The 25,325-nt window shown below is 42.2% G+C and overlaps 1 protein-coding gene across 2 annotated transcripts in view; it reads left to right on the top strand.

The window, feature by feature from the left end:
• PREX2 (phosphatidylinositol-3,4,5-trisphosphate dependent Rac exchange factor 2) overlaps positions 1-25,325 on the top strand; it is a 367,011-nt gene that overhangs the window by 231,908 nt on the left and 109,778 nt on the right. For both annotated transcript variants that reach the window (XM_056522123.1, XM_056522124.1), the window contains exons 19-23: positions 1,458-1,543; positions 9,104-9,240; positions 10,645-10,765; positions 10,864-11,048; positions 13,682-13,843. In XM_056522123.1, the coding sequence (XP_056378098.1) occupies positions 1,458-1,543; positions 9,104-9,240; positions 10,645-10,765; positions 10,864-11,048; positions 13,682-13,843 (691 nt within the window). The remainder of the gene's footprint in view (positions 1-1,457; positions 1,544-9,103; positions 9,241-10,644; positions 10,766-10,863; positions 11,049-13,681; positions 13,844-25,325) is intronic.

Raw genomic sequence — 25,325 nt, 5'->3', positions numbered from 1 at the left:
CCCCAGCGGCGGGATCCCCACATTTAAACATCTTATCTCCTATTCTTTTGATAGGGGATAAGATGTTTAGCGCCGGAGTACCCCTTTAATTGTTACTGTAGACACTCTAAAAGCATCACAGCTTACTCACATGGCAGACACTCATGGAACTATTCTTACCCATCTGGTCCTGAGTTTGCCAATGTAATGCTGGTATCTGGCCACTGTATAGGTAGGCACTATATGGTGATACTAATGGATACATTGGCCCTTGTGGTAGAAATATGTGGTAATGGTCTAGAGATATTGCTATTGTTCGAAATGCTGTACGGAATTATTCAGAGTTATGCTTATATATAACATTAGTGCCTATTACAGGGGAAATAATTTGGGATGGGGGCTGATGTATCTATGGGTACATGTTTCATGGTAAAGTAGCATCTGGAGACAGTGTAGTGATGATGGGGGGAATCTAAGCCTGTTGTGTTGTAAAAGTAATTTTTTTATTTTATGCTACTTTAGTTGGGGGCCTATGCCTTGGGACTTATGCCCAAACAACACAACATAGTGCATGACATGTCAAATAACAGTCCTGCTATTTCTTTATCTTACTGTCATGGCCATTGTACTTGTACATTCCATTTCTGGTAACTATATAACCAAGGTATATACTGTTCATGACAAAAAACTGTCTTATATAAATGTCAAATTTATGTTATTCAAATGCAGCCAGCATTATTGTTATGCAGCATAATAAGACATCAAAATGAAAAGAAAAAAAAACTCTCCAGCTTTATAATAATCCTCCCATACATACCATTTGATTGAATTTCTTCCAGTGTTATGGTTTATGCATAAAACCTTTGATCTAAGTTTTTTTTTTATGTGTTTCTATGCTATTTCAATAACATTTCTGCACACGCTCGTTTGATGTATTGTGGATATAATTTCATTTTTTGTAAAATGTTTCATAATATTTGCATTTGCTCTGATATACACCAATGAGCCATAATATTAATATTGCATATTCACCCACATGCAGCTCTGACCCATTCGGCTATGAACCATGACCCCATTGTTGATTCACCATTGTCCTTCTTTGGACCCATTAGGTAGGAATTGACCATTGCACAGTGAGAACATTCCACAAGACTTGAGATTTTGGAGACCAAGTCATCTAGCCATGACAATTTGTTCCTAGTTGTGGTCACTCAGATCTTTACACTTGCTAGTTTTTCCTGTTTACAACAGATTAACTTATAGAACTGACTGTTCCCTCGCTGCCCATTATGTTTACCCTACAGACAAATACCATATAATCAACGTAATTCCCTTCAACTTTCCAGTTGCTTTAATGTTATGGTTGATTATTGTATATACTTTATGTAGACAAGCTATTACTAACCTTAGTCATATTGTAAGAGTTTTGTACTTACACATAACAGATAATATTTACACTGTTACATTCCTTTTTTCAGGACAGTAAAAATTCCAGATTCACCAGAGGGACTCGGATTCCAGATAAGGGGTTTTGGACCATCTGTTGTACATGCTGTGGGTAGAGGTACAGTTAAGTTTTAATAATGCTGTTTATTAATTAATTAGCTTATGCAAGCATGAGAAAATAAGAAGGGAGCCTGAAAGTAAGGGACATTTAAAATGGGGGCCATTATAGGTCAAATAGGTCTATATCACCCAGTGTAATAGGGCCATTGATCAGCGGACGACTAAGCAAATGCTTGTTCATTAGCTGATCGATTCATTTTAACCTGTCAAAGAATCATCAGCCTTCAGCCGCATATCTACCGGTGTAATAGGGGATGTGCCGCCAACATCTGATTGCAATAAAGGACCACACAAATAATCTAGTGATCGTTCATGGGGTCCTACCTGCAAAACACTTTAGCCATGTATGGGCTCTGTAAATGAGCGTTGATTTACAAGATTTGCGGGATGTCTAATAGGGTCCAAAGAGAACATCTATCTTTCTTTCCTATGTGTGTTCTTTTTCTTACCATTCCTTCTATGAGGGTTGGGGCAATGGGCATATATTCCAGCCTAAAGGACATGGCTGGCAACATTTTAAGTGTATATCAAGTTTCATATGAAAAACAATTGTAGTGCAGGACTTTGATATATAATTGTTTATTTAAATCACTGCCTTAGGGAATTCTGACTGTTAACCCATGGCAAGGTCCAGCCGGTGCTACGAACTGCATTTAAAAACATCCTGAACTTCTTTCTAGGCTGCCATTTAAGTGCAGAGGAAACATTGTAGGATCCTATGGAGTAGCCTAGCAGCTAAAGCAGGACACCAATTAGTTAAAGGTTACAACCATTTTGGAAATGTACTGTTTGTGATCAGATTTAAAAAAAAAATACCAAAGAAACAACAGACATATATTCCTTTACATATATGCATATGGTGTGCATCCGATTTTACGAACAGAAAGTTGAACAGTGTTTGGTTTTCTATTACAAACATAAGTAGTCAATAAAGAGGGGGAGCAGCAGGAAAGAGGACTTAAGGAACTGTCTGTAAGATGAAGGAAAGGAGCAGTCTGTGATTGGGGGTATCGGGAGCTGTTTGTAAAAGATAAAGGGCAGCTGTGTGCTGCAATTAAAGGCGTTGTCTGTTTATTAAAAAAACATTTCCCTTATGCACAGGATTGGGGCTAAGTGTCTGATTGCAGGGGGTTCGACCACTGGAACCCCCACAATCTCCAGAATGGGAACCTTCTCTTACCTCTGAGTGCTATGGCCTTCACTTTTGAGACTAATTACTATTAGATTGAGGGGTCTAGGGGATGTGTCTACCAAGCAGTTCTCTCAACAATTGTTTGCAGGAAGTCCAGAAGGGTCTGGTTACAGGGCAAGACCATAGAATATGATATCATTTTCTCTGAGAACCACAACCCCTCCAACATTGATTAGATACTCCGGGATAAATCCTAGTCAAACGATCAGGGGTATAATACCATCTGAGCATAGTTTTAAGAGCGGATTCCACATGAGTGTAACATTAAAAAGCTATATGTAGTGTTTTAGAAGCACAACACCACTCTTCAGTAGTAAAGGAATGGCTAAGATCTTTCTTAGTGATCTTTCCCAAAGTCACAATTGATACGACCTGGAAATGGTCTTAGTGTGTAATAAATTTGAATATATCGGTTTTAGACCTTTGATAGGAGAAGATAGTTTTCCAAGGGCAGACTCATCAGCTCCTAGTCTGGAAGGTGTTAAACTCAGCTGGAAGTGTCAAACTCTCAAGTATTTGTAGAAGTCGTGTTTGGAAAGGCAGTACCTGTCTTGGAACATTTGGGATATATGAAAGATAGAGGAGGTGTCCAATAAGCAGACATGCATCATCGCCCAAGAAATCCAATCTGTCAAGTCTAATTCAGGGATTGAGGCTTGTAAAAATGTAAGGGGGAAATCTCCCTTCCCTAATGTCCCTGAGGTGGATGAGTGAGTAATATAATAGACCCATGCGTCATAAGAAGCTTTGACTAAGGGATTATGTAAAATGGGAGGGTCAATGCTCCAGAATGGAATATATAAGAGATCCTGTGTGGAATATGGGGACACTGATATATTTTCAATAGTTACCCATTGGAGATCTGTCGGATTGCGCTACCAATGCTTCATCATGGATTGCAGTGTAGCGGTGTAATAATGCCTTAGGTCTGGAGAACCCAATCCGCCTGCATATTTTGATTTGGACAATATGCCATAGACAATATGTCATGGACAACCTGGGTTTGTTTCTTGCCAAATAACGGAAGAGAGACATTTCTGAGCTTTGCAAAAGATTGAGGAAGGAAGTGAAATGGGGAGAGTGCGGAAGAGGTACAGGAGTTTAGGTAAAAGAAACATCTTAAAAGAAGCTACCCTTCCCATCCACAAAATGTCAGATTTGGCTAGCTGAGTAGCCTCGTTAGTCATGTAGGCCAGTAGAGGTTCGTAATTTTCTCTGTATAGCGTTTTATGGGGGAAAGATAAATGAATACTGAGATATTTAAGATATCTCTCTTGCCAGTCAAAAGGGTAATGAGCCTTGAGAGAGGTTAGGAGGGTAGTTGGTAAATTAATAGGGAGGGCTTGAGTTTTAGCTTCGTTTAGGTGATAGTAGGAGATAGTGCCAAACCTTGATATATCGTCCATGACCGCCGGTAGCGAGGTAGAAGGATTGGTAAGCGACAAGATAACATCTTTCGCGTACAGCGAGATGGTGTGCGCTCCTCTCGCCAGCGGTTCCATGGACAATATATAGATATGAGGGGGGAAAGGGGGCAACCTTGACAAGAGCCATTTGTAATGGGAAATGTTTCAGAAAGTGAGCTGTTAGCTAGCACTCTAGCTGATGGGTGTGAATAAAGGGATGTGAGAACTGAAATTATCGTGCCTGAAAAGCCCATGTGTTCTAGGACTGAGAAGGCATACGACCACCGGAGGCATTCAAACGCCTTCTCGACGTCCAATGCCAGGATTAAAGCAGAGCCTCCAGTGTGCTCAAGATTGGAAAGCACATTAAGAAGGCGTTTGGTGATGTCAGAGGCCAGGAGGCCAGCTACAAAACCTGATTGGTCGGGGTTGATTAAGGATGGTAGAATTAGAGAGATGCAGGAAGCTAATATTTTGGCCAAGTTTTAGGGAAAATCCATAGACTTCCCAGTTAGGCTGGGTTCACATCACGTTTTTGCCATACAGTTTTCAATCAGTTTTTCTAAAGAAAACCGTATGGCAAAAAAACAGATGGAACAGTATGGGAAAAAGTTAACTGTATGCGTTTTTAAACTGTATACTGTTTTTAAAAGTGCATACAGTTCCATCCGTTTTTATACTCTTAAAAAAACCATACGTTTTTGAAAATGTTGTCCATTTTTTATGGGAGGGGTGTTGGGTGGGGACCTTAGGATGCAAAATGCGCATGTGCAAAGTAAAAACCGTATACGGTTTGCCGTATGGAACTGTATACATGTGCGTTTCCCATTGACGTCCATGTTAAAAAAAAAAACATATGCGGTTGTCCAACCAAGGTTTTGACTCTGGTTTAAAAACCGTACTGCAACCGCATACATTTTTTTTAACATGGACATCAATAGGAAACGCACATGTATACGGTTCAATACGGGAAACCATATACGGTTTTTACTTTGCACATGTACATTTGCATCCTAAATTATCAAAAACATATGTTTGTTTGTTTTTATAAAATCGGACGGAACTGTATGCACTTTTAAAAACAGTATACAGTTTAAAAACGCATATTGTTTACTTTTTTCCACACTGTTCCAATCCGTTTTTTGCCATACGGTTTTCTTTAGAATAACAGATTGAAAACAGTATGTCAAAAACGTGATGTGAACCCAGCAGTAACAATAGTAGCCTGTAAATTTTCGGCAGGCAAATTGCCCCTTAAAGCTGCAGCTTGACAAAAGGCTCTTAAATGTGGGATGAGAATATCTTTAAAAGTTTTATAATAAGAGGTGATAAAGCCATCAGGGCCAGGTGCTTTGTCAGGAGAGAGAGATTTAATAACTTGTAAAACTTCATCGCATGTATTCTCTTTATTTAAAGAAGCCAATTGAGGGGCAGATTAGCGTGGGAGAATGAGGCGGGTTAGTTAAGCATAGGTAAGAGCAGGTGTAGCAGAAAATTCTCCAAGAAAAAAGAAAATGATAGAGTTGAGAGTAAAAGACTTGAAAGCTGTTTGCTATATCATGTGGGGTGTATAGTTTAGCATTCGTGCGAGGATGCATCAAATATGGCTTTCGGGATTGTAACTGACATTTCCTAAGTCTGCTAGTTAAAAGTTTGCCTGCCTTATTGTTTTGTGAGTAATATCTAGCTTGAAGTTTTCTATATGACTTTTAATAAGCAGATAGTAAAAGGCATCGTAAGTCGCGGCGGAGAGCAGCCACTTTATCGGCTGAATCCGTAGAGGGAGAAGATTTATTAGTAGCTTCCGCTAAACGTAGGGCTGATAAGATGTCCTCAATTTTTCTTTCCCTTTCCTTTTTTAGTATGGAACCATATTTGATGCAAAAACTTCATACGACAGCCTTCTGGCAGTTCCATAGAGTAATTGGGTTAGAGACCGAGTGTTCATTATGAGCAAAATAGTCTAAAAGGTCCTGTTTCATGCACTTGGCATAGTGAGGGTGAGACCATAGGAAGGGGTTACTGCGCCAAGTAAAGGTGGGAGTGGAAGAGAGTCATGCAATTGTAAGGTCACTGCTGCATGGTCTGACCATTTTATTTGTTTTATGGTAGTTTTAAGTGAGTTGGATAAAAGGGACCTATCTTAGAGAAACATATCTATACAAGAGTACATATTATGGACCCCGGAATGAAAAGTAAAGTCTCCTTCTGTAGTGTGTTGTATCCTCCAAATGTCGTATAAATCTTAGAGTAGTAGAGGGAAAGTGAGAGGTGGAGTTACAGTCAAGAGTAGCATCAGAGAGAGTATTTAAGTCCCCGCAGATGACCAAGGAACCCCAGGTGATTCCACCAACAATACCCAACAGGCGTTTAAAAAATTTGAGTTGGCCTGCATTTGCGGCATACACCGATACTATGGTAAAGCGTGTAGCATTGACAGTACACCGAAGGATCACATACCTTCCATTAGGGTCAGAGATAGATTCCTGCAAGGTGAAGGCAACCGAGTTTTAAATAGTGTTGAGCGGCATAGGCCATATTCGAATTTGCGATATTTCGTGAATATATGGACGAATATTCGTCATATATTCGCTAAATTCGCATATTTGTAATATTCGTGTTTTATTTTTGCATATGTGAAAATTAGCATATGCGAAAATTAGTATAATGAAAATTCGTACGCCAGTAGTATTAGAGCCTTCTTTACACCACACAAGCTGGAAGCAGAGAAGGATGATCACTGTGATGTGTACTGTGAAAAAAATACTGAATATTTGTAATTGCGAATATATAGTGTTATATTCGCGAATATTCGCGAATTCATGATATTCGCGAATAAAATTTGCATTGCAAATATTCACGAGCATCACTAGTTTTTAATTGCGATGGCGACCCCTCTGGACCTTGTGCTTTAATGGGAATGATAGATATGTGAGAAAGCAGGATGATTTAAGCAGGCAGCATCCTTAGGAAGGTGGTGAGTCTCCTGAGTGCAAAGAATATCGGATCTCAGAGACTGGATCTCTCGCCAAAGGTGGAAACGTTTATGCGTAGCATTCAATCCATTTACATTAATGCTAGCAATTGTTATAATCATTTATAACAAAAATGCTGTAAAAATAAGTAGCATGACATATGTAACGGTAAGACAGAACGCACCTCCCAGCCAGCGTGCATCCGTCAGACATATACAGAGTGTGTACCAGAGACTCAATGATGAGATATCCTAAACAGGAAAACTAAACATCAACCAAAAGAGACTTATAAACAGTGTCAAGGACAGTGGAGAAAAGGACGTCTTATCCTCGGAGGAGACATCCTCATGTGGGTGGGGGTCTGAGTCCACTCTGAAGCCAGAGACCATGGGCACACATCCAGAGCCCGCTGTAGAAGTATGTGATTTTTAAAGTGACCAGGTGTAAAATCAGGTGGTGGACCAGTCTTTACGAGAGGGACGATCAGTTGGTGGAGGTCCAGCGGGGTATATTGGAGAAATGTTCCAAGATTTCAGCAAGGTAACCCCATATTCCAAAGAGCAGACCACATGAATAGAATCATCATGCCGGATAAGGAGACGGACAGGGAAGCTCCAGCGATATATGATTTTGCAGACCGCAGAGCAGAGGTAATGGGTAGCAGCGCTCTAGGAGCTTGGAGAGTCCCAGCGTCTTACCTCTGATCCAGATGCATGAGATGAGAGGCGCGGCCGCTGCTTTACAGGGCTTGGAGAAGAAGAGCCAGCCGGGGATCTGTGCAACTCTCCTGGCATGGAGCAGGTGCTGCGCAAAACAGGAGGATCTTCTGCCCCGTTACTGTCGGGGTTCAAGGTCTGCGTCTGCTGGGTAGGTGACTGGGAAGCAGTCAGTGATAAATGGAGCTCTGAGTCTGAGGTGGATCTGCGATGCAGAGATGAGTGGGGGGGGGAGCCGCTCCTTTTGTCGCGTGGCTGCCTTTGTCCCGAGGGTGCAGTAGTGCAAGTGCGTCCGGCGCCATCTTGCAGCAGGGCTTCACGTGGCTTGAAGCTGAATTTAGCCAGGGATCTGTGCCGTACCAACTTCTTTTTTCAGACCAGCATGTCAGGTAGTTGATAAGGAGTGGTTGTCGGCATTTTTGAGCAATGAGAAGCTGTTTAACAGTTGCTTTGGCGGGTTCTGTAGCAGAGCTCATCTAACGTGCGAACATCCGCTCCGGCTGCCAGGCCATGCCCCCTAGAGAGGGACGATTTAAAGAGGTTTAACACACAGTTCTATCAGGCAGAGAGCTTTAACAGCGGTCTATCCGATCATTACAGGATGAGCCCTGGTAACCTGCACAGCACTTTCCCTAAGTTGGACAAGTATATCCATCCCTTTAAAGTTACATTAATTACTATATACATACAGTTTTAATGTACTGTATGACCCTTATAACTAAAGGTATACTGCAACATTACCTTTACAATTCCTTTAAAGGAACATTAATGGTGGTTGTAAATATACATCCTACAAAGTATTCCTGCAGTAACATTATAACTACTATACCAGGTATGAGATTTGTTTCATTGTTCCAGATTCCATAATATGGTGGTTTATTATTCATTGTCAGAGGATAGAGGATGATAATAATATTCACTGTATGTTTCTGCAGATGATAAATTGATGAATTTTTCCTTCTCTACAGAAGACAGATACAACTTATTTCAGATTGCTTCACAGGGTTTTGGTAAAATAATCCAATTACTCAGTGTCATGAGGGTTTCAAAACAGTCATTGCAGCAGTTCTGACCTTACCCATAGTGCACCGGTTTGAACTATTTTTCGGAGTGCTTAAATTGATATATCTCGACAGCGTGTCATCTTTCCAAATTGCTTTTCTCATCTTAAAAGCAACATATTTAACTTAATCAGCAGCTGGATTGTAAATCAACAGAAGTAACATACTTTTAATTGAGATTGGTAATTTCTCATATTGGGTCCTGCAGGGACAGTGGCAGCAGCTGCTGGTCTTTACCCTGGACAGTGCATCATCAAAGTGAATGGGATCAATGTCAGCAAGGAGAGCCATGCCAGCGTTATCGCCCATGTGACTGCATGCAGGAAGTACCGACGCCCCATGCAGGTTGGATTTCTGTCTGAATAACCTGAATTTATGATGTTGCACATATGCTACTAGAAAAGAGCAAAAATGTTTTTTGTTTTAGTTTTTTACATATATTGGTTATTCACATTGAATGTGAATTCCCATAGACTTCTAATAGCAACTGGATTTTTGAACCTTAACCAGTAGGAGTAGGTTCACATTGTGTTTTGAGTCACCATCACAGGTATACGTTAGCATCCGACAGAGATCCGTATGCTGGTGTAGATTGTGGCAGAAAATAGCACAAGCTATTCATTTTAGTGGCCCAAACAAAGTTAGGGTGGTTTCACATCGCGTTTTGTACTTACGGTTCCCGTATACGGCTGGGAGGAGGGGGCGGGGCTTAATTGCGGCTCTCGCACTCAGCCGTATAGGGGAACCGTATTTAATGCATGTCTATGAGCCGACCGGAGTGAACCGCAGCCTCCGGTCGGCTGCGTTTTCGGCCGTATGCGGTTTCCCGACCGCAGGCAAAAACGTGGTCGACCGCGTTTTTGCCTACGGTCGGGAAACCACATACGCCCAAAAACACAGCCGACCGGAGACTGCGGTTCACTCCGGTCGGCTCATAGACATGCATTAAATACGGTTCCCCTATACGGCTGAGTGCGGGCACCACAATTAAGCCCCGCCCCCCTCCTCCCAGCCGTATACGGGAACCGTAAGTACAAAACGTGGTGTGAAACCACCCTTATCTAGTGACTCCATTTGGGCCATATACCCTATTTTAACCAGACTCAAAGCATGATCTGCTGAAATATCTAGTTCAGTTAAAGGGGTACTCTACTGGAAAAAACATTTTTTTAATTATAAACTAGTGTCAGAAAGTTAAACAGATTTGTAAATTACTTCTATTAAAAAAAAAAATTCTTAACCCTTCCATTACTACTCCACATGAAGTTCTTTTCTTTTTTGAATTTCCTTTCTGTCTGCCCACAGTGCTCTCTGCTGACACCTTTGTCCATGTCAGTAACTGACCAGAGCAGGATAGGCTTGCTATGGGGATTTGCTCCTACTCCGGACAGTTCCTGACATGGACAGAAATGTCAGCAGAGAGCACTGTGGTAACACAAAAAGGAAATTAAAAAATTAAAAAAGAACTTTTTGTGGAGCATACAACAGCTGATAAATACTGGAAGGGTGAACATTTTTAAATAGAAGTAATTTACAAATATGTTTAACTTTCTGGCACCAGTTGATTTAACAATTTTTTTTTCCAGCAGAGTACCCTTTAAAATAGCATATATAGTCCTTGAAATGAATGAAACCTACTGTCGATGGATACTTGTAATGAAGAGTCAAAGTGCAATATGAACCTAAGCATGACCTCTATATCCTGAATAAACTGAATAAATAAAATTTTAAATGTTTTTCTTTTTTTAGCAAGATTCCATACAATGGATATATGACAGTATTGAGAGCGCAAAGGAAGACATCTTAAAGCCTACACATCCTAAACCTATAGGAGACAATGATGGGGATGGTTTTGATTGCAAAGTAGAAGGTACTGTCAAGTTTCATGTCTCAAAATTCTTCTTTTTAAAATAAATTGGACTTTTACTGACAGCACATTATTCATTCTTGTGTGTTTTTGTTCCAAAGAGGTTATTGACAAGTTTAGTACGATGGCAATAATAGACGGGAAAAAGGATCATGTAAGCCTCACTGTGGATAACGTTCATCTGGAGTATGGAGTTATTTATGAATATGACAGCACTGCCGGAATCAAATGTCATGTAGTGGAGAAGATGGTAGAACCAAAGGGCTTTTTTAGTTTAAGTGCCAAGGTAAGAATTGCTACAAGCTACAAGGTTTGTGTAACATGTTAGGATAACTTATCTCAACTTCAGTACAGTACAGTACAATATCTTCACATAATCTATCATATGGTAACACAAGAAAGGGGGCCATATTTTGAGGGCATTGTAGGCCACTGTATGTGTATTTTATTAAATGAATAAAAATAAAAAAAACATATTGTGGCAAAAGTACAAATGCTACTTACCCAGCAAATTATTACTGAGCAGGCATACAACATACGCTTCTTGCTTGGTATATAGTTGGTATGGCACCTTTCTACCTGTGTATGAAACAGGGAGAGCGAGTGCTATTCATTGCCTATGGCCAGACAGCACTTCTTGAGTTTGGTCTCCTGACAGTCTTTCGGGAGACCATAGTCTGTCCTTTTATGCAGACAGAATGTAGTCTGGACCAGAAGAGAGACCCCTAGTGGCCAGATTTATAAGGCCATGACAGTGACACAAATTATTTTAATGACAGTGCCCATTTAGATTATATATAGAGAAGATGGCAACCCTGGTATTTTGACATTAGTGCCTACTCTTGTACAGTAAGCAGTGATGCACTGTGCATTGCTGCTTACTGTCTGGCTCAAAGAAGGAAATGGGGATGTTGTGCATGGTCACCGAAATCCTTTAAAAATACTGATCTAATCAAAATTCCCAAAACAGCTTTCTGGAGGTTTGCTCATTATTATTCACACTGCTTATTCAAAAGCTTTTAGACATAAAAAATAAATATATAATATCTGTTGCCAGATAACAAGTGAGTTTGAAGTTGACTTATGGATTTCCTTGGTTCCCATAGTTCATTTTACCACTGAAAATAATTTACATAGAATGTTAATGTTTTTGAGAATTTAGACGAACAATGAACCCAGAAAAAAAAATTCCTACAATTCTTAAAATTTTCCAGCCATCACTAACTAGCTCTACTTGTCTGTAGATTATACAGTGTGAGTTTATAATACAATCACAAAATACATTTACAGTATATGTTTATAGATATAATAAAACAGTACCTCCTTATGAATATTCATCTAGCCTTTTGCAGTAACATAACTGAAATCCATAGAGCTTCTACAGAGATCTAGCCATTACCCCTAGACCTCTGAAGAAGCTCTACAGGGTGAAACATGTCACGTTGTCTATGTGTGTTTGCTTTTTAAATATCATTAAGCCGAGTTGCTACTGGGCTGCAGTCAACGACATAATAATTATTGGATAGGTTCTACATATGAGTAGCATTGTAGCATACTCTCATGAGAGATAATATTATCACACAGCTACTGCTTAGCTAAGGACATAGGTGCTTGGAGATATTGTTTACTTTAGTTTGGTCACATATTTATCTATTTTTATAACTAATAAATTATAAAAGCTATGTTTTTTGGTTAAGGTCACGTATTAGGGTGTAAGTGGAGCCTTTGGGCCTTTTATTTTAAATTTGTCTATTAACCTCAACCTCTAACAGGGGTATGCAATATAAAGAAAATTGGTCCGGAGCACTCACCAGGTTAACTTGATAGATCAATCTATTTCAATGAAGAATACACAGGAAAAACTCTGTAGCAGTGTGGAGCTCCACACTGCTTCAGAGTTTTTAGCTGTGTATTCTTCATTGAAATAAAGATTCCTCTATCAAGTTAATGTGGTGAGTGCTCCGGACCAATTTTCTTTATATTACATCTGTTATTGGGACTTGCGTTCACCCGTGCAGCAATACCAGTGAGTTTACCTCACCACCTACACATACTCCAATTGTTCCGATAGGACCGTATAACCAGTACCGGGAATCTGCTTTCTTCTTTTTTATGTCTAACAGGGGTACATTTGTTGTAGAAACTCGTTGGAGGTCCACTGACCTAAAGCATTTTTCAGTGTTATGTAAGATTAGTGGGCATCCTTGTAATCTATACAAGGATGCCCAAATAAATGGACAAATATTCATCGTATGTTCGCGAAATTCGCATATTCGCTATGTTCGTTCCCTTTTTTCTTCCATGCGAAAATTCGTAATGAAATTCGCATAGTGCGCATGCGCGATTATATCTTTCACCTAAAAGAAGGGGGGTGATCAGTGTCCTCTGGAAGCGCCGATATTCCCGAAAATTTGCATATTCGCATATACTAAATAAATAAAGTAATATTACTAAATAAATATTTATAAATATATAATAAATAAATAAATACAACTAAATAAATATTTGCGCTCCACACTGACTTACACAGTAAATAATATTGGCGCCTTCTTTGGACCACAAGCTGGAAGCAGAGAGGGATGATCACTTTTTTCTTACACAGTACATATCATTGTTGTGACGTGTACTGTGAAGAAAAAAACATTTTTGTCATATATATCGCTGTATTCTAATTATTCACCAAATTGCGAGGTGCCGATATTCGCAGTAAAAATTTGCATTTCGAATATTCGTGCTGAACATTATTAATCCCAAGATGGAAGGCATCCTCTTCGTTTTAGCAGCATCTCTCTTCTCTAACAGAAAGGGATCTATTTCCCTCATATTCCCTGAAAAGAACTGTCTAAAGTTTAAGGCTCTTTAAACATATATATGTTATTCCAAATTTTTTATACCAATGCGTTCTATTCCCTTTTACAGATCTTAGATGCTCTTGCAAAAAGCGATGAACAATTTGTACAAAACTGCAGCAATCTTCATTCCTTACATGAAGTCATTCCTCCTGAGCTGCACAATAAATTTAACATCATTTGTCGAGAGAAAATTGAACACATCTACAGGCGGATCACTAGCTATAGAAAGGTAATTAAGGTTTTACTTCTTTGCTATGTTAACTACTGTTGTAAATATCTATTTCCCAGCTTGCATACTTATTGTGATATATTCATTAATGCATGTATTGAGTTATATCTATCATTTATACAACCCCTGGCAAAAAAAAAAAAAAAAAAACTGTGTTCACCAGAATGCTCAATTAGGTTATCTTAATTCATACAAATCACAGATGCAGTGGCGTAGCGTGGGTTGTCAGCACCCAGGGCAAGGCAAGTAATTTGCACCCCCTAACCCGTGGATTTTAGCACCCCTTCATTGTATAACCATTTCTTTACTCTTAACATAATGTTTATTCACCTTCATGTCTATTGCCTTACTCTTTCAGCAAAAAAAATAAAAATAAATTAAAGGTTGCTAGACCCACTGGCTTACATAGACTTATGTTGAGCTGGAGCAGCTACATATGGATCGAAATCTGTCTCGTCACTGTTAAACCAACCAAACTTCAATCCATCTGGTCAGCTCAACATGCCAGTCTTGACCTGCAGACCGGGAACATCCCAAAGAAACTTCAGTTTTGGAGATGCTCTGCTAGCACTACACAGCCAGCCCACTGAGCCCAGTACTACTCCAGTCAGTCCTGACTCCTGTCACTCGTGACTCCTACCTTTTTTTTCACCGGCTGTCCCGGACCCGATCACAGCAGTCAGCAGGCTAGGTTTTCTCCTCCAAGTCCTCCTAGGTTTTCCTCCTGCAGCGTCTGTCACCACTGGCTCCCTCTCTCCTCTCTGGTCTGTGTCACCTGCCTGCCGCTGCTGCCAGCTTCTTCTTGCTGCCTGGGCTGGTCTGGTGTGCTTCTCTCCCGCGCTCAGCGCTGCGCTGGGCGGCCGCTGCACTGTCCCTCCCCCAGATAGTCCCTCGCTCTCTCTTCACACCCACCGCACCACACGCCAGACACCCCCCCCCCTCCACAGTGGGCGGCGACCCGGCAGCTCGGATCGGATTCGCACAGCCAGCACTGCAGAGAGAGTGAGTGAGCCATGCAGGGCGAGCGCGCCCCCCCAGATGTTGCGCCCGGTGCGGCCTGCCCCCCCTGCACCCCCCACGCTACGCCTCTGCACAGATGTGACATAAAACAATATTTATTTCTTAGGTGAACATTCTGGTTTCATTAAATATGCCTCAAAGAAATGAAAGTAAATAATTTTTATTATAATGATATGTTTTTACAAGGGAATCTTATAAAATTTACCTTAAGGGGGTACTTTGCCACTATACATGCATGGAGTGAACTTTGCTCTGTGCCAGATGACTAGCAATTCGGCACTGAAGGCTCGTGATGTTACGGCCACGCCCCCTTGTGACATCACGCCCCCTCCCATAGACTTGCATTAACATCATAAGGGGGTATGGCCATGACGTTGCGAGCCTCCCGCACCGCATCGCTAGTCATCTGGCACAGAGCAAAGTTTGCTCCGTGCAACAGATGACTGGGTACCACAGCAGAGATCACAGGGGTCCCAGCAGCGGGAACCCTGCGATCAGACATCTTTGCTTGGGGGATAAGATATCTAGGGGCAGAGTACCCCTTTAAGACTGGTTTTCCTTTGGCCTCAGATAGACTGTGGGCAGGTAACCTTTTACCAAATATGGCATAACCTTTCCCTGCTTATAACTATTTGTATTTCTTACAAAATAACACACTAAACCACTTGTACTCTTTGCTGGGTGATGGGCGACCAATGCTTTTATTAAATTTAACAAGAGAAATAAATAACCATCATCAGTTGAACTTTAAACCAGAGCTTTTAAAAGCAGAATGGTAGGGGTTGGGTGTGCGCATGTCAGCCAATAGAGGTGTCTTGGAGTCATGTATCACATTCCATATCAAAACACATTTTTCTTCATTAAACCAGTCGCAGGACTCCTGCTGGCAAGTCTTCCTTCCGAGCTCTTATCTCCAGATAACTTCTCCAATAAACCACCAGCTGTGACTTCTCTTCGATTCGCAACCGAACACTACATAATGAAAAAAAGAAAACACAAGGGAGGGAACACCAAGAGGGAGGGAAAAGGGGGAAACAAACTTATATAGCCTGGTATTGGAGGGGGAAGAAGGGGTACTGATACGCCCCTGACTAAAAAGGTCCATCCCCCTAAAGTAACCAACATAATTTAACTTCTTCTCTAACCTGCACAGGGCTAAGCAGGGCTGCATATGCCCTGCACCACATATACAAACATATTGGAGCCCTGCCAGTCCCTATTCACCCTAATCAGCCAAATTCTCACAGTTCTGTGAAAGGCCCTGACTCCTTTTTCTTCTCATGTGTCTGCCATCTATTTGCAGTTTCAATGCATACTGATTTCAGTTTCCTAACCTGACACTTTGATGTCTTCCATGGTCTACCCATATGTTGTGCCTTTGCAACCATTTTGTTTAGGCTTGCACCATCTTTTACACAGCTGATTGCAAACAACTAACATCCCTTGCCACTTTCTTTGTAAAGGAGGAGAGGATAATTCAAAGAATAAAAACTACCACAAGAGGACATAGTTCTAAATTAGATGGGCAAAGATTTATGTAGTAATAGTAGTAATATGAGGAAGTATTACTTTACTGAGAGAGTAGTGGATGCCTAGAATAGCCTTCAATAATATTCAGAATATTTGACTAGATGGGAGACTAGGTGGGCCATATGGTACTTATCTGCTGACACCTTCTGTTTCTTTGTTATAATTCTTTATATTGTTCCAATTGACAGCTCTTTTGTTTGAGCTTCAAAACTTTGTACAGTCTGTAAGCACTTTTAAAGGGAACCAATCATCTGATTTTAACCTATATAACGCTTGGCAAAGCATTATATAGGGTAAAATCTTTATCCTCACCATCCCTGGGGAAGGCTCCTGCCCCAGGGATGGTGAGGATATAAACCTATAAACTAGTCACCGCCACAGCCGTAAGTAGTCCCCTGGGTGGGGAGCTTCTCTTACCAGGTTCCGTTCTTTGGCCGGCTGAGAAGCTCCCTCCGCTTGATTGACAGGCCGTGTCATCACTTTGCTCCATCTGTTCAGTGAGCAGACCGATGACGTGGCCCATCAATCAAGCGGAGGGGGGCGTCACTGCTAGCCGAAGAACGGGACTAGGTGAGAGAAGATCCCCACCCAGAGGACTACGTATGGCCACAGTGGTGACTAGTTTATAAGTTTATATCCTCACCATCCCTGGGGCAGGAGCGTCCCCTGGGGATGGTGAGGATAAAGATTTGACCCTATATAACGCTTTGCCAAGCGTTATAGACGGTAAAATCTGATGATTGGTTCCCTTTAACTGCAAACTTTTTAGACTTGTGCTGATGTTTGTTTTATGAATGCAAATTATAGGACAATTCCTTTTTTTTTTCCTTTTGTTTCATGAAGGCAGAATGTTCATATATTTAACTTTTGTTTTGTGTCATATCTGTAATTTGTTTATTTGCTATGAAGTAAAAAAAAAAAAGAAAGTTGGGTTAACATCTGAGTGTGGTTATTCTATTATTTTTACGAAAGGTTGTAGATTCAATATTAGTGCTCTTATGTAATGTCACCAAATTGATACAAGTCTACAGTGAATGTCCCGTGTGTTTTGGTAATCTACATCCATAGAGCTGTTCCCTGCAGCCTGTATGGTGTTGGTGCTAAAGTTAACTTTTTATTAGATAATATCTATTTAGAATATATTTACACGTTGAGTTATTGAAGAAATATTTGCAACAAATGTACTTTTAGGGTAGGGTCACACGTAGCGCATCTGCAGGTCACGGGTAGCCCTGTGTGTCTGCATGTAGCAGATCTGCAGCAGAAAATCTGCTGCCATGAGCAAACAAGGCTACCCACCCGCAGCAGAGAGCTGGCTGGCATTGGCACATACGCAGCGTGACATATGCTGTGGATGCACTACATGTAACCCTACCCTTAACCCCTTAAATACACAGCCCATTTTAACCTTAAGGACACAGCCAATTTTATTTTGGCACATTTGTTTTTTCCTCCTCGCCTTCTAAAATCCATAACTCTTTTATATTTCCATTCACAGACCCATATGAGGGCTTGTTTTTTGCGTGACCAGTTGCACTTTGTAATGACATCACTCATTTTACCCTAAAATGTATGGCAAACCCAAAACATTTTTTTTTTTGTGTAAGGAAATTTAAACAAAAACGTTTTCACCCTGTACACTTCACGGTAAAAATTACATGTTTTCTTTATTTGGGTCAATACGATTAAAATGATACCCATGGCTATATGCATTATTGTACTGCTTTCAAAAGATCTCAAACTTCTTTTTACAAAATAAGTATGTAAAAAATTGCCCTATTTTGACCACCTCTAACTTTCGTAGTTTTCCGTATTCAGGGATGTGGGAGGGCTAATTTTTTGTGCCATGATCTGTAGCTTGTATTAGTACCACTTTAGCGTATATGTGTTTTTTTTCTACATTTACTCCATTCGCTGTAGGGGATCATTAATATTATATTTTTATAGTTCGGACAATTACGCAGGCGAGAATACCAAATATGTTTATTATTTATCTTTTTTTTACGCTTTTATGTATTCATATGGGGAAAAGGGGTGATTTAAAACTTTATTGGGGGAGGGGCTTTTAAAAAAAATGTAAACTTTTTTTTTACATTTATTTGACACTTTTTTAGTCCCCATAGGGGACTATTTATAGCAATCATTAGATTGCCATATGTATAGGGCATAGCACTGATCAGTATTATCGTTGATCTTCTGCTCTGGTCTGCTGGAAGGCAGATCACTGCAGAGGACCCCAGGAGATGGACGGAGACAGGTGAGGGGACCTCTGTCCACCATCGTGGCTGATCTGATCCCCGCAGGCGATCAGATCAGCCATTTGAAATGCCGCACTGCCACAGATCCCGTGATCTGTATTGATCACGGCATCTGAGGGGTTAATGGCAGACATCAGCGTCATCGCTCATGTTTGTCATTACTGGCGGGTCCTCGGCTGCTGACATTCGCCAGGACCCGCTGAGACTGAAGCGATCGCAACACTCCCGCCTTCACTTCCTGTTTTTGGACTCACTATAGAGACACACTGGCAATCAGGGACGTGCACAGACATTTTAGAGGGCAGGGGCTCAAGTTAAAAAAGAGGGCACTTATCATTTAAAAAAACGTCTGCCAGACTTAATGGGCTGCGGCCCAGGGACACAGTGGACTCCCGCCAGGCCCCCTTGACATTCCTAGTCCCATAAAAGTTGGTGCTTTTGTAAAATAAAGTCAAGAACAGTTTCTATGAAGGTCTGCCATGTGTATATACACTTTGGCTGTACTACCAGTCTTATTTACAGAAAACATGTGACAGCTGCCCTATAATATACTGTATTATAGAGGAGATTTATACAAAACCTGTGCAGAGAAAAAGCGGTGCAGTCGCCCATAGCAACCAATCAGATCGCTGCTTTCATTTTGCAGAAGGCTTTTCCTCTGCAAAGGTTTTAATAAATCTCCCCCTATAAGCCCCGGTCTGAGCTCTATATGACAGAATGTGCACTGTACCCGGCCTCACCCAGCACCCATCCCCAATCACCCAGCACCCATCCCCAATCACCCAGCACCCATCCCCAATCACCCATCCCCAATTACCAGTCCCCAATCACACAGCACCCATCCCCAATCACCCATACCCAATTACCAGTCCCCAATCACACAGCACCCATCCCCAATCACCCATACCCAATTACCAGTCCCCAATCACACAGCACCCATCCCCAATCACCCAGCACCCACCTTATTCAGGAATCTCCACACAGCTCTGGTTCTTACACTGAAGAGATGGACACCACACTAATTTATGCTTACATGCTACAATATACAAGTTGGCAAAAAAGAATTATAAATATACAAAGACGTCCAGGCATAGCACAGCATACAGGATAGAGGCAGGGAAGCTCCGCCTCCATTGCGCACAAGACTGAATTTGCATACTAGCAATGTGGGGCAATACCTAGAAAATGGCTGGTCCACATTTAGTAAGTATAACATTATCTTTCTCCTGTTCTCCTGCACTGTAACCTAGTGTATTGGGTTTAGTGCCAGTAAACAGCCTGTCAGTTTCCATTTAATTATTTACCGTACCCCCCTTAATGATCTATATACTGTGCCACCATTCATCTATTAATTCCCTATATACTGTGCCACCATTAATGAACTATATACTGTGCCACTATTATTTAACTATACTGTGCCACCATTAACCCTTTAAAGGGGTAGTCCAGTGGTGAAAAACTTATCCCCTATCCTAAGGATAGGGGATAAGTTTAAGATCGCGTTGGGTCCGACCGCTGGGGCCCCCTGCGATCTCTCTGTACGGGGCCACGGCTCTCCGGCCAGATAGCGGGTGTTGACCTCCGCACGAAGCGGCGGCCTACACGCCCCCTCAATACATCTCTATGGCAGAGCTGGAGATTGCCGAAGGCAGCGCTTCGGCTCTGCCATAGAGTTGTATTGAGGGGGTGTGTCGGCCGCCACTTCGTGCGGAGGTCGACACGCCCCCTTCCAGCGGGCTGTCGGGGCTCCATACAGGAGATTGCAGGGGGCCCCAGCGGTCGGACCCCCCGCGATCTCAAACTTATCCCCTATCCTTAGGATAGGGGATAAGTTGTTCACCACTGGGTCACCACTGGACTACTCCTTTAAGGACCCGGGCTTTTTCCGTTTTTTCATTTTCAATTTTTCCTCCTCAACTTTAAAAAATCATAACTCTTTAAAATTTTCACCTAAAATTCTATATGATGGCTTATTTTTTGTGTCACTAATTCTAATTTGTCATGACATTAGTCATTTTACCGAAAAGTCTACGGTGAAACAGGAAAAAAAAATGTGGGACAAAATTGATGAAAAAAACACTATTTTATAAGTTTTGGGGGTTCCGTTTTTACGCAGTACATTTTTCGGCAAAAATGACACCTTATCTTTATTCTGTAGGTCCATACGGTTAAAATGATACATTTATAGGTTTGATTTTGTATCACTTCAGAAAAAAATCATGAATACATGCAGGAAAATTTATTCGTTTAAAATTGTCATTTTCTGAGCCCTATAACTTTTATTTTTCTGTGTTCAGGGCGCTATGAGGGCTCATTTTTTGCGCCGTGATCTGAAGTTTTTAGCGGTACCATATTTGTTCTGATCAGACTTTTTGATCACTTTTTATTCACTTTTTTGTGGTATAAAAAGTGATCAAAAATGTGCTATTTTGGACTCTGGAATTTTTTTTGCGCGTATGCCATTTAATGTGCGGTTTAAAAAGCGGTATATTTTTTTAATTCGGACATTTCCGCAAGCGGCGATACCACATATGTTTATTTTTATTTACACTGTGTTTTTTTTTATTCTTGGAAATGCCAGGTGATTCAAACTTTTATTAGGGGAAGGGATAATTGAAAGGGTTAATGATTTTTTTAACACTTTTTTTTATGCAATATTATAGCTCCTATAGGGGGGGTCCATTGCCGTGGAATGAGATTTGCCATAGAATGAGATGGTCCGCCTCCATCACATCCTATTGGCTCTCTCTTGTCACGTGACATATTTAAACGTCACGCATCGATGCGCACAGCAGTGTCAGTTTGGCTATCACAGGGAGAGGATCTCCACACCCTGTGATAGCTGAAGGTGTACGGAGCTCTCGTGGCCCGACAGAAGTTCACACATGTACGCAGCTCATACGGCTGCCTCATATACATTTACTGTTGATCCACAGCGCTATCGGGATCCCGATGGCGCTGTCATCAGGATCCCCACGCCCGCAGCTCTACACCCCGTCCCCCGCATCTCTACTCCCCGTCCCCCGCATCTCTACTCCCCGTCCCCCGCAGCTCTAGTCCCCGTCCCCCGCAGCTCTAGTCCCCGTCCCCCGTCCCCCGCAGCTCTACTCCCCGTCCCGTTAACGCTCAGGGAGCGGGGGACAGAAAGTAGAGCATCGGGTGCAGGTTAAGTTATTCGCGTAGTGCTGCGCATGCGCAGTACTACTTTACCTGCGCCCGATGCTCTACTTTCTGTTCCCCGCTCCCTGAGCGTTAACGGGACGGGGAGTAGAGCTGCGGGGGACGGGGAGTACAGCTGCGTAGGACGGGGAGTAGAGCTGCGGGGGACGGGGAGTAGAGATGCGGGGGACGGGGAGTAGAGATGCGGGGGACGGGGAGTAGAGATGCGGGGGACAGGGAGTAGAGCTGCGGGGGACGGGGAGTAGAGCTGCGGGGGACGGGGAGTAGAGATGCGGGGGACGGGGTGTAGAGCTGCGGGCGTGGGGATCCTGATGACAGCGCCATCGGGATCCCGATAGCGCTGTGGATCAACAGTAAATGTATATGAGGCAGCCGTATGAGCTGCGTACATGTGTGAACTTCTGTCGGGCCACGAGAGCTCCGTACACCTTCAGCTATCACAGGGTGAGGAGATCCTCTCCCTGTGATAGCCAAACTGACACTGCTGTGCGCATCGATGCGTGACGTTTAAATATGTCACGTGACAAGAGAGAGCCAATAGGATGTGATGGAGGCGGACCATCTCATTCTATGGCAAATCTCATTCCATGGCAATGCAGGGGCTATAACATTGCATTAACTGATCTTTAACACTGATTGATCCATCCCCATAGGAATGGATCAATCAGTGTTTTCGGCGATTGAATGCTCAAGATTGGATCTCAGGCTTGAAGCATTCAATCGGCGATCGGACTGCAGGAAGGAAGGTAAGAGACCTCCTCCTGTGCTACAGCTGTTCGGGATGCCGCGATTATAGCTCCCTGAGCTAGCCGGGCACTTTTACTTTCGTTTTTAGCCGCGTGGCTCAGCTTTGAGCGCGCGGCTAAAGGGTTAATAGTGCGCGGCACCGCGATCAGTGCCGCACGCTATTAGCTGTAGGTCCCGGCTTCACTATGACGCGATATGATGTGGGGTCACCGTGTGACCCTGCGTTATATCGCAGTATCGGCACTCAGGGCGTAAGTTTACGCCCTGGGTCCTTAACAGGTTAAGGATCTATACACAGTGCCAAAATACATAAAAATATAATGTTCCAATATAAATAAAATATATTCTCTGCTTCCATAAATTCCCTATATAATGTGCTTACATTCCTCTATTAATTCCCTAATAATGTGCTTCATACAATACATACAAGCACATAACATAAAGACATATACAGTACATAGGTCATATACACACATACAAAGAGACACTTTAACACATATTTACAACATGGAATATATACTAAAAGATATAGCCAACAGGCACATCATACATACAGGTACAAACATACAATCACTCACAGATATGTACACACATACATACATAGATACACTTGCTCACATTATATATATATATATATATATATGTGTGTGTGTGTGTGTGTGAGCAAGTGAATCTATATGTGTGTGTCTGTATGATGTGTATGTCAGTGTGTCTGTATGATGTGTATATATATATATATACACACACATCATACAGACACACTGACATACAATCACTCATATATACACACTCACTCACACTAAGGCCCCAGCCATCCCTCTCTGCAAGGGCACATACATAAAAATATATACACACATACACTCACTTATATTTTCAGTTACTTACAGTAAGTAAGGGCTCCATCCCTCTCTGCACAGGCTGGAGTTTGTGGCCGGGCAGACAGTGGGCGGGGCTTCTCTCTGCCTCCTCTGCTCCTCCTGTCTCCTCAGTGTGGAGAGAAGCAGAGAAATGGCAGATAATGACAGAGTGAGTGGTGCCCCCTTCCTGCAGGGAGGGCACAGCACCCTCCATTAAACCACATACAAATCTCCCCAGCAATGGATCCTTTTTACTGCACCTGTCACCCTGAGTCTGTAGCTCCTTTTGTGAGGGCACTAGAGGGGCAGGTGAGGAAAAGGGCAGGGGCTCCAGCCCCCTTTTACCCCTATGTGTGCACGTCCCTGCTGGCAATAGCTGCAGGGACAGCATTTTTTCACCTAAAATTATACTCACTTTTTAACCCCTTAAGGACTCAGGGTTTTTCCGTTTTTGCACTTTCGTTTTTTCCTCCTTACCTTTTAAAAATCATAACCCTTTCAATTTTCCACCTAAAAAATCCATATTATGGCTTATTTTTTGCGTCTCCAATTCTACTTTGCAGTGACATCAGTCATTTTACCCAAAAATTCACGGCGAAACAAAAAAAAAAATCATTGTGCGACAAAATCTCATATCATTATTCTGTAGGTTCATTCGGTTAAAATGATACCCTATTTATATAGGTTTGATTTTGTAGTACTTCTGGAAAAAATCATAACTACATGCAGGAAAATTTATACGTTTAAAAATGTCCTCTTCTGACCCCTATAACTTTTTTATTTTTCCACGTACAGGGCGGTATGAGGGCTCATTTTTTGTGCCATGATCTGAAGTTTTTATCGGTATGATATTTGTTTTGATCGGACTTTTTGATCACTTTTTATTCATTTTTTAATGGTATAAAAAGTGACCCAAATACGTTTTTTTTGCGCGTTTATTAACACATTTTTTTTTACTTTTTTTTTGCAGTGTTATAGGTCCCATAGGGACCTATAACACTGCACACACTGATCTCTCATCCTGATCACAGGCGTGTATTAACACGCCTGTGATCAGTGTTATCGGCGCTTGACTGCTCCTGCCTGGATCTCAGGCACGGAGCAGTCATTCGTCGATCGGACACCGAGGAGGCAGGTAAGGGCCCTCCCGGTGTCCTGCAAGCTGTTCGGGACGCCGCGATTTCACCGCGGCGGTCCCGAACAGCCCGACTGACTAGCCGGGATACTTTCAATTTCGCTGTAGAAGCGGCGGTCAGCTTTGACCGCCGCGTCTAAAGGGTTAAAGGGTAGCTCCCACCATCCTTTTTTTTTTTTTTTTTTTTTTTTTTACTTTCCCTGCCTATTGCCCATCTTTCCCTAACCCCCTCCCTGCCTTAAATTTTTTTATTTACTATTTTAGAAATGCCTTTTTCTCTGCCTGGTTATGTGCTCACTTACCAGGCAGACTTCCCCAGCAGGCACCACGTCACTGATGCCTGCTGGGGCCGACACTTCCGCCCTTAGTTTACCTATACAGGGTGCCTCCAGCTGTTTTACCATTACAACTACCAGCTTGCCCTGACATCTATCGGCTGTCAGGGCATGCTGGGAGTTGTAGTGGTGAAACTAGTGGAGGCATCCACTAACCCATCCCCCCCCCCCCCCGCTAAAAGCAATACATGCGGCGCTAACCCCCGCCCGCTCCGGTGAAAGCATTACACTTGTTTTTGCATAGCGCTGTAGCCGCGGCGCTAACCCCCACCCGCCCTGCTGACAGCAATACATTTGTTATGGCCGCGGCTCTATGCAACCCACCCCGGGCGCTAAAATCCCCCCACCCCCACCCCAAGCAGACATAACCAAGTGCTGTGCTGAGTCCTTCCTGAGGCAGCAGAAGCGGCGTATGATGGG

The sequence above is a fragment of the Hyla sarda genome, chromosome 5, assembly GCF_029499605.1.
Source record: "Hyla sarda isolate aHylSar1 chromosome 5, aHylSar1.hap1, whole genome shotgun sequence".
Classification (NCBI taxonomy): domain Eukaryota; kingdom Metazoa; phylum Chordata; class Amphibia; order Anura; family Hylidae; genus Hyla; species Hyla sarda.
Note: the sequence above shows the minus strand (reverse complement) of the source record. Positions and strands in the feature narration are given on the sequence as shown.